The sequence below is a fragment of the Pezoporus occidentalis genome, unplaced genomic scaffold (assembly GCF_034315485.1).
Source record: "Pezoporus occidentalis ecotype Australia unplaced genomic scaffold, CSIRO_AGI_Poc_V1 ctg105, whole genome shotgun sequence".
Lineage (NCBI taxonomy): Eukaryota > Metazoa > Chordata > Aves > Psittaciformes > Psittacidae > Pezoporus > Pezoporus occidentalis.
In genome coordinates, this window is record NW_026912832.1 from 121,599 (window position 1) to 137,308 (window position 15,710).

The 15,710-nt window shown below is 40.4% G+C and overlaps 1 protein-coding gene across 5 annotated transcripts in view; it reads left to right on the plus strand.

Moving 5' to 3' along the window:
* The window catches only part of MYO16 (myosin XVI), a 386,124-nt gene that overhangs the window by 76,162 nt on the left and 294,252 nt on the right, over window positions 1–15,710 (plus strand). The window contains exon 1 of one of the 5 annotated variants that reach the window (XM_062619216.1): window positions 12,678–13,184. The exons of 2 other annotated variants lie outside the window; for them this stretch is intronic. In XM_062619216.1, the coding sequence (XP_062475200.1) occupies window positions 13,157–13,184 (28 nt within the window). In that variant the 5' untranslated portion in view covers window positions 12,678–13,156. Of the gene's footprint in view, window positions 1–12,677; window positions 13,185–15,710 lie in introns of those variants that run through there. 2 more of the 5 variants (XM_062619202.1, XM_062619165.1) reach the window with 2 other exon arrangements.

A 15,710-nucleotide genomic window follows, 5' to 3' on the forward strand; every position in this document is an offset into this window, starting at 1 on the left:
TCAGTAGCTTAACTCAGTGGGGAAAATCTTCTTGCCAGTCTTGTCACCCCCAGTCTCATTGTGAAACATCTGCATCCACAGAGTCTTATTTTTCTATCACCTTTTAAAGTGATGAACATATTTGATGCCAACACTGAAGTGGGATTTTTGCACACAGCTAATTTACCACATGTTGACTGAGACCAGGTACAAAGATGTTTAACTGCTGTAAGATGAGATACCTACAGGTTAACTGGTCTCCCAAGTTACTTATTGAAGGACCCTGTTTACTTACTCATCAACCTGTGCAACCTTTGAGGTATTCTAATTATACATTTTGGACTGAACCATGGAAAACTACTTACTACTTCTGTGTTATGTATGGTATCCTGATCAAAAGGAGAAAGAAGCTAGAGGCACACCAGAAAAAAAAAAAAAAGTTCTTCATATCACAAAGCTTTGGACCTTTCCATATTATTAATAAAGCTGTGTGCTCAGCCTTTATAGCTTTTTTCATGTTTAAAAAATGTTTTTGAAATTTGCTTCTGATGATTAAATGCATCCTAATATGAAATTGTCTTTAGCAAACACTCTAAATATGTGTTAGTTTCAGACACTATAATTAGGTTCAACAAATGCCAACATTTTTTAGCAGATGTGATTTTTTTTCTCCTTAAAACATAAGGAACTGAATTCAGTAAACCCATGTTAATGCAATATTCAATTTACATAGACAGAAGACCCAGAAGAACTGATAGTAAAAAGTGATGAGCCATATCCACTCTTGACTTCAGCCAAGGCCATAAGATTAGACCTAGAGCTGGCGACATTAATCCCACTAATTTCTCTAGTCAAATTAGCATTACCTATTGCTATGTTGTCCTTGAATTTGACAAAAATATGTTGATAATGATAAGGGAAAGAGGTTTTGAAATGGCAAAAATATTGAAAAATGGGTAAATGCATAGTCTCCAGTTAACACCAGGTTCAGCGGAAGCATTTGAAACATGTTATGCAAATTAGTCTTGGTGTGCTATGCATAATTGCCAATTCTTTTTTTCCAAGATAGCTCACTTACATCATTTTCCAGTAATCTTAGGTCATTCACTTTAAAGGATTTAGCTTTGAAGGCAGTGACAGAGCTGCCGATTTTTGAGGTTAAGATCTAAGAATTCTGAAAGAATGGTTTATAGTCAGTGCCAACTTGTGTGGCTTTCTTTTCTAAGAATTTACAGCTTCGAGTGGCAATCCTTGGAGATTTCAACGTTATGTGTTTTGGCTAAATGGTGAAGGAAATAACTTCTCATGCAGTTTGTCCTCTGCTGGGATAGCAAGGTGCCGAGGAAAACTCTGCTATAAATGAAAGCAAAATCACCCCACCTTATAGATTGATTGGAGTGGTGTGATTTACCCTGCTGGATAATTCTTCTTTATAGACATGTTTTACCACATTATGTTTTTGCATTTCTGTTTTGCTACCTTCTCTGTTGTCCCTTGCTATTTGAAATAAAAGGTAATTACTATTGTATTTCTAAGAAAAGAATATTAGAATAGTAACTACTTTTCTAATGCAGTGTTTGATTGAAAGAAGTGTTCATTTGAAAGCAAAGAAGTGAATCTTCTGTTTCTTACAAACATCCAGCCATTCCAAGTAAGAAAAGAAATATATTATTCTGTAAGAATAAGTTCCATGGGTTTTCAGATCATTGGGGAATGAAATAAAGCATGACATACATTATTATAAAAAAGCTGGGTACCAGCTATCAGAATTTTCAGCAAACTTAGACAGCATACTGACAGTATAGCTGCTCCAGTGGTATGTGCAGTAACTGTGCAAGGCTGCCTTACTCTCTTCTTGCTCATGTGTAAATCAGGTGCTCACTGAGTTGAGGAATTTTGTCTTTGTTTTTCATGTTTGTACAAAACACAAATCTGACCTGAATATTTTTTTTTTTTTTTTTTGTATGAAGGAGCTGATTATCAGGGCATCTTGTATTTATTGATTAATCCTTAGCACTCTCCACATGATTCTTAGTCTATGTTTGCAGATCCTCCTTTATTTCTGTTCTTACTGGCATCTCAGCTGTGTCCTGTTCACTGCCTGTATGGAAGAAGTTCTTTTCCTTCTTTCCACCATCTTTGACTTCTTTTGTTTGTAACCTCACTGTCCTTAATTTGACCTCAAATAATTTTAATTATGTTGATTTACTGCTTTTTCAGTGTTGCTTGGATATCCCTATAAATCAGTGCCTTTAACAGTCATGTCACTGTGCCTGTTTTCCTGTCTTCTTTATATACCTCTCTCCTTTTCCATCTCCTTCCCCTAACAGCTGCCTAATTCTTGTCAGCTCCTTATTTATTTTCTGCTAATTTGAGAATGAGGTGTAATTCTTTTATGGTCATGCTGAGTGCAGTAAATTCTGCATCTCTTTTGTGTTCACTGGTTTATCTACTTGTCCATGTCATCTTCAAGCTGAATAATAGTCTCTTGTATCAAAAGTTCTTACTATAATACACTTTGATTTGGTTATCATTTGCATCAGTTCATACTCTCATCTGGTCCTTGTGGTCAGAATGACGAATTCCTGAAACACTGATGCAAACAAAATAAAAAGGAGGAAATAAATAAATAAATGCAGCCATCGGAGACTGGAGAAGGTGTAGAGTCAGAGAGGCTGTCCCAGCTGCATGTTGCTACACTGTGCACATCTGTCAGCACTGTCAGTTTATTTAAATGGCATGTATTTTTGCACCCCTTTCCTCTCTGAAGTCCCAGTTTTGTTCTGTTCTTCATTTATAAGAAAAAATTGGAAGCCAAGTATGCATTAACAAGTTAACATGTAGGATTGAGTGCAGAAAGGCTCTGAAAAGGAAGCAATACTGTATTTAGTATGAGATAAAAAGGACAGTAGAAAGATCAGAAAACAAAACAGGTCTTGGGTAGCCCTTTTGCTTAATTTTAATCTTTGCATTTCAGATTGTTTCTTATAATTTAATAATATGCCATTTTGATTACAGTGTATAATTGAAACTATTATGTACATCAGAGTACTTAAGCTACCTAAGGAGGGCCTACAGGAAAGCTGGATAGGGGCTTTTTATGTACACACACAGTACACATACAGTATGCTAGAGATTGGAAGGGACCTCAAAAGATCATCTAGTCCAATCCCCCTGCCGGAGCAGGAACACCTAGATAATGTTACACAGGAATGTGTCCAGGCGGGTTTTGAATGTCTCCAGGGAAGGAGACTCCACAACCTCCCTGGGCAGCCTGTTCCAGTGTTCCGTCACCCTCACTGAGAAGAAGTTTCTTCTCAAGTTTAAGTGGAACCTCTTGTGTTGCAGTTTGTACCCATTACCCCTTGTCCTATCATTGTTTGCCACTGAGTAGAGCCTGGCTCCATCCTCGTGACACTCCCCCTTTATATATTTATATACACTAATAAGGGCACCCCTCAGTCTCCTCCAAACTATAGAGACCCAGCTCCCTCAGTCTTTCCTCATAAGGGAGATGCTCCACTCCCTTAATCATCTTTGTTGCCCTGCGCTGGACTCTCTCCAGCAGGTCCCTGTCCTTCTTGAACTGAGGGGCCCAGAACTGGACACAATATTCCAGATGGGGTCTCACCAGGGCAGAGTAGAGGGGAAGGAGGACCTCTCTCGACCTACTAACCACCCCCCTTCTAATACCCCCCAGGATGCCATTGGCCTTCTTGGCCAACAATTCCCTATTTAGCCAGTGGAAGAGGAGAGTTTACAGGTCATGGAAGGAGGGGCTGGCCACTTGGAAGGAATATAAGGCTTCTGCTAGAGGATGTAGGAAGGCAGCTAGGATGACTAAGGCCTCCTTAGAATTAAACCTGGTGAGAAGGGTCAAGGACAGCAAAAAGAGCTTTTTCAAATACATGGCAGACAAAACTAACACCAGAGGCAATGTAGGCCCACTGATGAACGGGATGGGTGCCCTGGTGACAGAAGATACAGAGATGGCAGAGTTACTGAATGCCTTCTTTGTCTCTGTCTACTCTGCTGCAGGCAGTCCTGAAGAGCCCTGTACCCCTGAGACCTTAGATGAAGTCAGGTCGACGGAGCGGTTTGCCTTAGTCGATGAGGAATGGGTTAGAGACCAGTTGAGCAATCTGGACATCCATAAATCCATGGGTCCAGATGGGATGCACCCGCGGGTGCTGAGGGAACTGGCGGAAGTCATTGCTAGACCACTCTCCATCATCTTTACCAAGTCTTGGGAAATGGGAGAGGTGCCTGAGGACTGGAGGAAAGCAAATGTCACTCCAGTCTTCAAAAAGGGCAAGAAGGACGACCCGGGTAACTATAGGCCGGTCAGCCTCACCTCCATCCCTGGGAAAGTGATGGAACACCTTATCCTTGGTGCCATCTTAAGGCATATCAAGGATAAGAGGGTTATGAGGGGCAGTCAACATGGCTCCACCAAGGGGAAATCATGCTTGACCAATCTCTTAGCCTTTTATGAGGAAATAACACGGTGGATGGATGATGGCAGAGCGGTGGATGTGGTCTACCTTGACTTCAGCAAAGCATTTGACACAGTCTCCCACAGCATCCTCACAGCTAAATTGAGGAAGTGTGGTCTGGATGATCAGGTAGTGAGGTGGACTGTGAACTGGCTGAAGGAGAGAAGCCAGAGAGTTGTAGTTTATGGGGCAGAGTCTAGTTGGAGGCCTGTAACTAGTGGAGTGCCTCAGGGGTCAGTACTGGGACCAGTATTATTTAATATATTCATCAATGATGAGGGAATTGAGTGTACTATCAGCAAGTTTGCTGATGACACTAAGCTGGGAGGAGTGGCTGACACGCCAGAGGACTGTGCTGCCATCCAGCGAGACCTGGACAGGCTGGAGAGTTGAGCAGGGAATAACTTGATGAAATACAACAAGGGAAAGTGTAGAGTCCTGCATCTGGGCAGGAACAACCCCAGGTTCCAGTATAGGTTGGGGAACGACCTGTTAGAGAGTAGTGTAGGGGAGAGGGACCTGGGGGTCCTAGTGGACGACAGGATGACCATGAGCCAACACTGTGCCCTTGTGGCCAAGAAGGCCAGTGACATCCTGGGGTGTGTTAGAAGGGGGGTGGTTAGTAGGTCGAGAGAGGTCCTCCTTCCCCTCTACTCTGCCCTGGTGAGACCCCGTCTGGAATATTGTGTCCAGTTCTGGGCCCCTCAGTTCAAGAAGGACAGGGAGCTGCTGGAGAGAGTCCAGCGCAGGGCAACAAAGATGATTAAGGGAGTGGAGCATCTCCCTTATGAGAAAAGACTGAGGGAGCTGGGTCTCTATAGTTTGGAGGAGACTGAGGGGTGACCTTATTAGTGTATATAAATATATAAAGGGGGAGTGTCACGAGGATGGAGCCAGGCTCTACTCAGTGGCAAACAATGATAGGACAAGGGGTAATGGGTACAAACTGGAACACAAGAGGTTCCACTTAAACTTGAGAAGAAACTTCTTCTTAGTGAGGGTGACGGAACACTGGAACAGGCTGCCCAGGGAGGTTGTGGAGTCTCCTTCCCTGGAGACATTCAAAACCCGCCTGGACACATTCCTGTGTAACATTATCTAGGTGTTCCTGCTCCGGCAGGGGGATTGGACTAGATGATCTTTCGAGGTCCCTTCCAATCTCTAGCATACTGTGATACTGTGATACTTGAGCATACCCAGCAATTCCCTATTTAGCCACACAGGTCTCCTGGCCCTCTTCCTTGACTTCCTACGTGTCGGGATGCTCCGATCTTGAGCTCGGAAAAAGCAATCTTTGAATGCCAACCAACTATCTTGGGCCCCTTTACCTTCAAATGGCCTTGCACATGGGATTTCCCCTAGCAGTTGCTTGAAAAGGCCAAAGTTTGCCCTGCTAAAGTCCAGGGTTGCAATTCTACTTGGTATTCTCCTAGTCCTACCACACAAGATCCTGAACTCCACCATCTCGTGGTCGCTGCAACCAAGGCAGCCCTCAACCCTTACTGCTTCAACCAGATCCTCCTTGTTAGTGAGGATGAGATCCAGCAGCGCTCCTCTCCTGGTCGGCTCATCCACCATTTGCAGGAGGAAGTTATCATCCATACACTGGAGGAACCTCCTGGACTGTGGCTGGGTTGCCGAGTGGTCCTTCCAGCAAACATCAGGGAAATGAAAATCCCCCACGACGACCACAGCCTGTGACTGTGAGACCGCTCTCAGCTGCCTCTAGAAGGCCTCGTCAACTTCCTCACCCTGATCTGGTGGTCTGTAACAGACACCCACAACAGTATCCCCCCTGCCTGCCTGCCCCTTAATTCTCACCCACAGACTCTCAACTCGCTCGTCATCTGTCCCTGGACAGAACTCGGTGCATTGTAGCTGCTCTCGCACATAAAGAGCAACCCCACCACCTCAGCTGGCTGGCCTGTCTTTCCTGAAAAGGACATAGCCCTCCATGACTATATTCCAGTCATGTGAGCTGTCCCACCACGTCTCTGTAGTTGCCACCAGATCATAGTCTCCTGACTTAACACAGGTTTCCAACTCCTCCTGCTTATTTCCCATGCTGCGCACATTGGTGTAAAGACATTCCAGGGAGCGAGCTGAGCACACCGATTTCACCCTAGGATTATAGGAAGCCTCCCAGTCTTTGTCAGTTCTGGAGTGCTGAGGCACTTGTAGAGCAAGTAGTGATAGGACAAGGGGGAATAGCTTTAAACCAAAAGAGAACAGATTTAGGAAGAAATTCTTTCCTGTGAGGGTGGTGAGGCACTGGCACAGGTTGCCCAGAGAAGCTGTGGCTGCCCCACCCCTGGCAGCGTTCAAGTCCAGGTTGGATGAGGCTTTGAGCAACCTGGTCTATTGGAAGGCATCCCTTCCAACCCAAACCATTCTATGCTTCTGTGGTTCTATGATTGTAATTGTCAGCACAATAAAAAATGTCCAATATTCATCCTGTGTCTACAGAACTCCCCTCAGTATCTTGTAAATCCAGTTAAAACTTAGATCTAAGGTTTATTCTATGCTTGGTCTGCAGAATGTAGTGCAAATGTTTTTATTTGGGTTGGATTTCTTGGATGTCATGATTGGCTAATTTAAAATACAGTTACTTCACCACCCTTTACAAATCTTCAACATCAATTCTTAGTTTTTGTTGTTCTTTTTTGTTTCATTTATTTGTTTGCCTTTTGAACACCTACTAGTAGAGTTATCTCTGAGATTACTAATTGCCACACCATCCTTTTTGTTATCTGACAGTTGCAGAAGAGTCTAATTCGGTCACTGCATTCTTCAGCTTTTTCAGCTGTTTGGGTTACTTTTTTCTAAATTAGGAACACGCTTTATCTTAACTTCCACAGTCCTTTCAAGATTTCTGTAATTATACTTCAAGATTTACATCGTTGTAATAACATTTGCTCCTATAAAGGATGTACAAATTCCTCTGTTTTATTCTTAGATTTTTATCCATCCTCTAGAGTGGTCATTATTTGTCTCCTGGTTTTAAAATTATCAAAGAAATTAGGAAAGAAAAAAAAAAAGGATACAGTGCAGTGAGTCATGGTGTTTGATAATTGTCAGGAGAATAACAATGCACTTTTCATGTTAAACTGAATTTTTACCATTGTCTATTTCTTTACTAAATATTGTAAACTTAAAAACCACAGCCTTATATTATCGTGTAACAACTCTTTATATGGAAATTCATGGTTGTTTTTTCATTCTCTCTTGTGTCTGGAGTTTGCGATGACTGTCATGTTTTTCTGTTTATCATTTTAACATGTGTCTTGATAGTTTCTTTTCAGTCCCCTAAGGAGCTTTTTATATAAAAAGTCTGCAGCTCCTCTTTGACATCCTTCCATCAAGTCTAGTAAGAAATCTAATTTTTTTTTAAAAAGTATATACAGATTGTAATGAAGAAATTCATTATTGAGTCACTTCCAATTCCCAAGATGGGACTAACCATATATGAAGCTATTGGGATTTCTTTCTTGTATTTAGCCTTGTTATTACGCAGTTATGGGCTGTCCTACCACAAGTGGTAGCTGCTTCATCTTGTCCAGTTAAGAAACTTCTAGAGAGATTTACACCCAGCCTAAAAAGCGATATTTTTGGGTATGGGAGGAAGCAGGTGGTGCTCTCAGATGGCACATACCTTCTCCTGGTTATTTTGCAAACTTCATCAATGCTGGGTAATAATGTCCTGTGATTTTAATTTACTGTTTCCAAGCCATTAAAAAGTCCACCCATATGCATTTAGTTATAACATAAATGGAAGAAAAAGGATTTTTTCACTTTCCTTATTCTTTAAGGGTTTGATCCAGTGGTAGAAGAGTGGGAGGAAGATCACCTTCTTCATGAAAAATCAAGGCATTTGCAGTGAAATGGGAAAGAAGGAAAGTGGGCAAAGGTTGGAGGAAGAGAAGAGGAAAAGTCATCTGGTTCTCTGGGAGTCAACCATACTCTGAGTGGTTGAGTGATTAGATTTGGTTTGTTGCTGCTATAGATAGAACCAAACTCATCCATTTTACAGGTCAGCTAATCTGAAAATTTATTTGGAAAAACTGCTATGTCTTTTTTCTGTTGTGATGCGTGTAGAAAACGTTAGTCTAGAATCCTTCTTGCTAAGTATCTACATATGCTATGGTTCATCCTTAGCTTCCTGACGAGCATACAACTACCAGGTGTTATTTGAAGAGTGGCCTGTTGACATCTGGATAGCATGTCCAAGGATTGATTGCTAAGCAGTATCATTTGTCAAAATATGTGAGTAATGTTAATGTTACTCTGCATCCCATTCTTTTCATCTGCAGTCTTAAAACCATAAGTAATGCAATAAAAGTGTAACATCTGAAGGAATATAGCAAGCTTTGTTGTACTGAATGAAAAAGGCATAAACAGGGAGCATCTGTCATGTTTTTAAACCCCATCGTTACGGTGTTTTTCTCATTATTCAAATTGCTGGCAGATAGTTCTGCATTTCTCTGTCAAATCGCACAGTTACATGTGAATTATAAAATACTAAGATGATAAAAATATTAGCTGTTCAGTTGCTTGTGACACCCGAAGACACTGGCAGAGCAACAGAATACTTACATGACATAAATACAATACAGCGTGTCAGTTCTTGGCAGCAAGACCTTATTTTAAGCAGTGGGGTTTTTTTTGTAAGTCATTGTAGGTTATTTCATAGGTGATCTTTCTGAGACAAGTTTTGAGCCTTGAAAATTGAGGTGTGAAAGCAGTGTCTACCTTGAGATGATGATCCATAAATGTATGTTTATCATAAGGCAAATAGCTATCCTAGTGATGGTTGACCAATTCCAAGATTCCGTTGGATGCTGGATTTGTACATAGCATGAAAATGGCTGTTTTCTTTCTGTAGGGAGAGGTGGCAAGGAATTTTTCCAGAAGAGGTAAATGTATCTGCTTTTCTGACCTTGGTTCTGTTTCCTCTCTGGTTTTGGTAGGCTGTACAAAATCAAATACATTATTAAGTGTTTTATCACCAGGTTTAATACTAGCTCAGTCTTTTTTCACCAGGCCAAGTACGCTTGTACCTTATTGTAGACTTAAACACTGGTGTGTTCTTGAAGCCAGTGGGGTTGTGAATGAAAATGTTTCTATGTTCCCTAATGTTCAGATAAAGCAGTATTATAATGTACTTGGGGCTTGTCCAGATATACATCCATAGTTTACATGGTTGGATTTTAAGTGTTGTGTATATCTTCTGGTGTTTGGGTTTTGTTTTTTTTTTTCCCAGAATTCCTTTCTCGTTGCTGGAGTTCAATCAGGAGAAAATATGTAACCATGACTAATATCAGTTTTCTTGTGAATAAGCAAATTGTATTATTTGCCTTGTAAAATCACTGACAGCAAAATATTCCCTCCTTTGGGCTCGTATCAGAAACCTAAATTTTTCTTTTTGTTCTCATACTTGAAATCTTTGTTTATGGCATGGACATCTGCCACTGTGAGTGCAGCAATTTCTTTCTCTGTTCTTTCTCTCTTTCCATCCTAGCAAAAGGTTGCGGTTGAAGTAGTTTGTCTTTCCAACATGTAGACCAGATTTCTTCCTTTTCAGTATTCCTATTCTGGCTTCCAAAATTTTGCTTCAAGTTCAGCTGCTACTTTTCTCAAGGTTCATCCCATCTCTGCAGTCACAGATATCCCTTGTTCTCATTTCTCTTTATTCTCCATTTCATGCTACTTACTCTGCCTAATGTTTTCATTTGACCATAGGTTTATCTGGCACCTTTCCTCCCTCCTCATTTTTGTGCTGCTTTAATGCTGCCCTCCAATGTGTCAAAACTTCCTGCTGACAGCAGTATACAGTGCTGCTTTAAATGCATCATAAAAAATTTCTTCCTTATATCCTTTTTGAGTTTAAAACCATTACCCCTTATCCTAGTTCAGCGGACCCTACTAAAGTATTTTCCCAATCTTTGTTATAAGCCCTCTTTAAATACTGAAAGGCTGCAATAACGTCTCCCTGGAACTTTCTCTTCTGCAGGCAGAACAACCCTGACTCTCTCAGCCTTTTTTCATAGAAGAGGTGTTCCATTCCTCTGATCGTTTTTGCAGTCCTCCTCTGGACCCACTCAAACAAGTCTGTGTCTGTCGTGTACTGGACACACCAGAGCTCAATGCAGTGCTCCAGATGGGGACTCACCAGAGCAGAGTAGAGGTGGAGAATCAGCTCCCTCAACTGGCTCATTCTGATGCAGCCCCGGACAGTTGGCTTTCTGGTCTGCAAGTGCACACTGCTGGCTCATGTCTAGCTTTTCATCCACCAGTACCCCTAAGTCCTTCTCTGCAGGGCTGTTCTCAATCCCTTCATCCCCCAGCCTTTATGGATACCGGGAGTTGCCCTGACCCAGGTTCAGCACCTTATACTTGGCCTTATTGAATTTTCTCTCATTTCTTGCAGGATGAAGTATGCAGTCTAACTCGTCATATAAGTACTAAGTTTCATCATCCTAAATTTTCACTATGGCAGTTCAGTAGATAAACACATATATTATGATCTCAAACGAGACATCCAAATACCTTTTCTCTGCATTTTGTTCAAGCCATAATCATATATACTTCCGTTTCTCTTTATCTCTCTTCAGCAAAGCATCCTTTGTCCATTACTTCCATTCACCAGTGTTTACCAAGAGTCCTCCTAGTTCTAACCATTGTGGGCTGGTGGAAGCGTGATGGTATTAGACATGGCAGTTTGTCTGCCTGACAGTACCACCAGAGATGAACCTGTCAGGAATGTCTACACCGAAAAGTATTGCTCAAAGGGCTTTTTGTGACATTACTTGACACTTGCTCATGAACTATGACTAACATTGCCTGTTAAAACACTGTGTATGTTTATTTTATAAGTCATATGGCCCATACTGGCCTAGTGTTGTACAGTTGTGAAAGAAAATCTGGATAGATTTAATTACTTTGGACTTCTGAGCTTTAGAGTGAAAAGTTTCCCTGGTAATGTAATTACTGTATCATGGTTTATAGAATTTATCTCTATGTCTCCTGGTTATTTCTAGTTTTTTTCCGTCTTTCTTTTGAAAAACGATGTTTTTAGGGAAAAAAAAAACAAATAACCTACCTAAATAATTAGTTTTGCAAAACTATTACTGTGAATATTATACCTAAAATCAGATTTTAAATATGTGGCTGTTTGGAGCTGAGAATTTTCACCTAAGGGTTTTGATAATAGATCACTGGAAGCCTGTGAATATATATCTTTCTACTATTGTGGGAACTTTGCAGAGTAGTTAATAGAATCTGAATTAGTAATCTTTACTAATGAGTTAGACCCTTTTCCCTTTGTAGTCCCTTTAACACTTTGTAGCTGTTAAAAATTGTATGTGTACAAAACAGTAGGTAAGAACCTTTCAGACAAGTAAAAAATTTAAATATGGCTAGGCTATCAGTTTCCCTTCACAAGAGTTCTCAGTGAATGTGGTAAGCATGACACATAGTAAACAACATAAATTTTCTCTGAGCACAATTTTCCTAATTTCTAAATTCTATTTTATAAAAATATTTCACTGCAGTTCTGTGGTAGTTTCTCAAAGAAGTAGCAACTAAATTCCTGGGTGACTGTTTTTGGAAAATTAATGCATGAATTGTTCTCGGAGGGTAATACAGCCTGGGTATTTAAAATACAATGCAGGTCTGTCTTTTGTGTGCCCTTAATCTGAAACTGGGTAATGCATCAGTATACATTGTCTCGTTATTCTGCGATCTGATAAATAATTGTATGGACTTGTTCTTAGTGATGCATTTTCATAAGCTTTTTGTCTGACAATCAGTGATTAAAATATCATTAGATAACATGCACGTAATCATCATATAAACCATGCAGAGCTTGCACATTCTTTCTTCTGGCATAAGCATTCCATCTGTGAAAAAGATGCAAATGTAATACAAATAAATGACAAAACAAGAACATATCAAGGAATGTACACACAAGCATGTTTCCTAGCTTAATTTAAATGAACCCATGCATGAACCAGGAGAATCTGAAGATGGCTGTGGGCTCTGTCCTGATTTTTACCTTTCAACATACTGAAAAAATGGTCTGTGATGCTAAAAGGTGGTTATTTTTGGCAACCTGTATCAATTTCCTATTCACACAGCAACTGGTGGCAACTAAAAATAATCCTGGTTTAGTACAAGCTAAGAATCTGGTCACATTTGGCACACGCACAACATGCACACATAAAATTTAAGATCCCCTGTTCTGCTATTTCATTCGAGCCTCTCATCAAGCTTAGTTTGCTGCCATTTGAAAGCTATTGAAAAGCCATTAACTGGCAGGATTGTGAGAGCCGCAGTGCAGCTGCACACCTCAGTGCTGGAAGAACGTGGCTGCAAGTGCACACCAATTAAATCTTTCTATTCCTGGTGATGTGGGATTAGGAGCTGTGTCAATCAATTGTGCTACAATAGCACGTGCAGTAGTCATGGTTCAAGACGCACAGAGGTTTATCTTAACGCCAGCAGACGGGTGAGGATGACTTGGAAGCCTTTGCAAGATCCTGGAACGGAAACTACATTGAATAATGTATTCTGAGGTATACTGGATACCTGAGGAAGGGCTCTAAATAATGCATTTTCTGGGCATGACAGTTGCAGCAGAAAATGCTGAAACCTGTAGCAAGACTACAGCCTGAGGTGAAAGAATGTCTCATTACCATTTTATCAAATGCTGTAAGTAACAAAATGGCTATTTTGATTTTAAAACTGTCTTTTTCATTTTCTGAGATGTGTCTTTTCAATGCATATGCAAAAAGTCGAAGGCAGATGCTGCATGATGTCAATGTGGTAGTCGGAAAGGGGAGTTGTTACTTTGCATGTGAAAATGCAGGCAGAGCACAGCGTGTCTTTTTCTCCTCTGTTCAGAGGCAACTTCATTGTGTGATAAAGCTCTCATTCTGAAGTTCATACTGATCAGCTTTTAAAACTTTTGTTTAAATTAATCACTGAAGAAAATTATATTAAAAAAGAAGTAACATGTCATCCATAGCATTATGTTACAGGCGCCTGTCAGGACAACCTTGGTCATGGCTCTTATACTTTAAAAGGGTAACACAAATGAAGATAGCCTCATAATTATGAGCACATCTCATCATCTGTTGTAAATCAAATGTTTGTATCCTTTCCTTAGCATAATATTTAGCTATTTGGTGTGACAGACTTAAAAGATAATAATGAGCTTTTAACCTTGAATCATTCAAGCTACCTCCTTAAAGAATGACATTGGATCTATGCTACATTTATTTGCAGAGCAAATTGTTAGCAGCATTTTCTTTTTCTTTTGGCTTGCCTATCACAGCAGTCTTCCTAGCTGCACATTTTTCAAGCTTTCTGGGTTTGCCTTTTAAAGAAAGCATCCAGGGTCTGAGTGGAAATTGATCGTTTTACATCAGCTAATTAAATTATTATGTAGGTACTTGTTTTGGGCAGTGAGTAGCAGTTTGTTAACCATGATTATTTTTACTGCAGGACTTGGAAAACTTCATATTTCTAGTGATTATGTCACTGTTTTTACATGACAAATAGCGATTGCTGTAAAAGGTTTTCTTTAATGACTGAGGTGTACCAAGGACATTTCTGAAACTATTTTTTGAATACTGTGTTACATTTAAGAAACAAGTTCCTTGATGTTTTAATGTGACATTAAGGTGCCCTGGAGGTATTTTAGTAATTCAAGGAAAAATAATTTATGAGGGTTTCCTCTTTTTTTGGGTTCAATGGGACTTGTGCATGGAACTGCTTTTGATACTGGTGAGAGTTACAAGCCTAAATTCCCTGTTCATGCAGAGAAGCACAGTTTAGCTTTACTGCATAGTTTTAAAGGTGCATTCTAAGAAGTCTTTGAACTTGTCATGAGGTTTGTTAACTGCAAATGAGGAATTTGGTGCATAATAAATATCTTGAAGATATCAGAAAAGTATTGTTCAGTCTTTATTTGCTTTGGAATTACTTCCTTAAAGTGAAACTGCAGCAAATCTGTATAGGCATATGTGTGTCTGGTAACATATTAAACATGTAACTCTACAATGAAACTATAGGTTCCTTAATTGGAAAGAGATGAGAATGACTGTGAGTTTCTCTTGTTAAAAGGATGCAAATGATGACTAATTGGAGTGTTCATTGCATTGGTTAGAGGGCATGAATGAAGGACTGAGACATAGCAGAAGGAAAGGTGAATGCACGACCTTATCTTTGGTAATATTATTTCCTTTTTTCCAAATTTGGAATTTTGTAATTGGTGATTTCTCACTAAATCAGGGTATTTTACCACATAGCACTTTTCCTTCCAAGTAGTGTGCTTTAGAAGACAATGGTGCTTGTTGGCTGTAGCTTGCCAGAAGGGCTTTTTACTGCCTGTGCTTCTCCATATAGAATAGGCAAAAGTGCTTACACATCCACATATAATTAGTGACAAAGAAATACTTCCTCTGTGATCCTCCTGAGTGTTACCATTTGACTTAACATGCCAGTAGTGTTGCTGATGTTTGTGTCTGGCAGACAGCTGGGATCAGATATTGGGGTTTATGCAGGATGACTGCACCAGTGATGTTCTGAGAGAAACTGAACCTCATAGAGGTTGGGATTTGACTCTTCACACCCCACTTTGTTCTTAATTCATTTCACTGATGATTTCTGTATCAGAAAGGAAAGACTTGGAACCAGAGGATGTGTGTTTGCAGAGCACTGTCTCTTGGTCCGCTCTGGGGAGAGAAGCATCTAAAAGATATAAATTAATGGCACTTTAAAGCTAGCATTTTATGAACTGTAGTGCTGTGTGCCTGGCCTTTGAAAGCGCTTTCACTTTGGTTTTAATCTCTGCAGAGATTAACTATGGAGATCTGAGTTTAGAAAGGCTGTAGCTTTCTCCTGTGTTTTTAGTACAGTTTTACTAATATTTCATCTTTTCAGTGCACTGCTCCCACAAGGAGGCTGCAAAAATGAGATATACTGTCACCATCTTGTTGTAGGATATTTCAGGTTGGAAAGTTCCAACCTTGAGAGGTTTTCTGTCCACCCTCTTGCTCTAAGCAGGGGCAGCTGTGTAGTCAGGCCAGATTGTCTGGGATCATGCCCAGTAAGGTCTTTCATCCCAGTTACACCCTGGAATAAGGTAAGGCCTGTTGCAGCCATCGTCATGTAGTCTTCCGCTGGCAGCAATTAAAGCACAAGTTGTACACATGTCTGCCTGTTTGAGCAGCT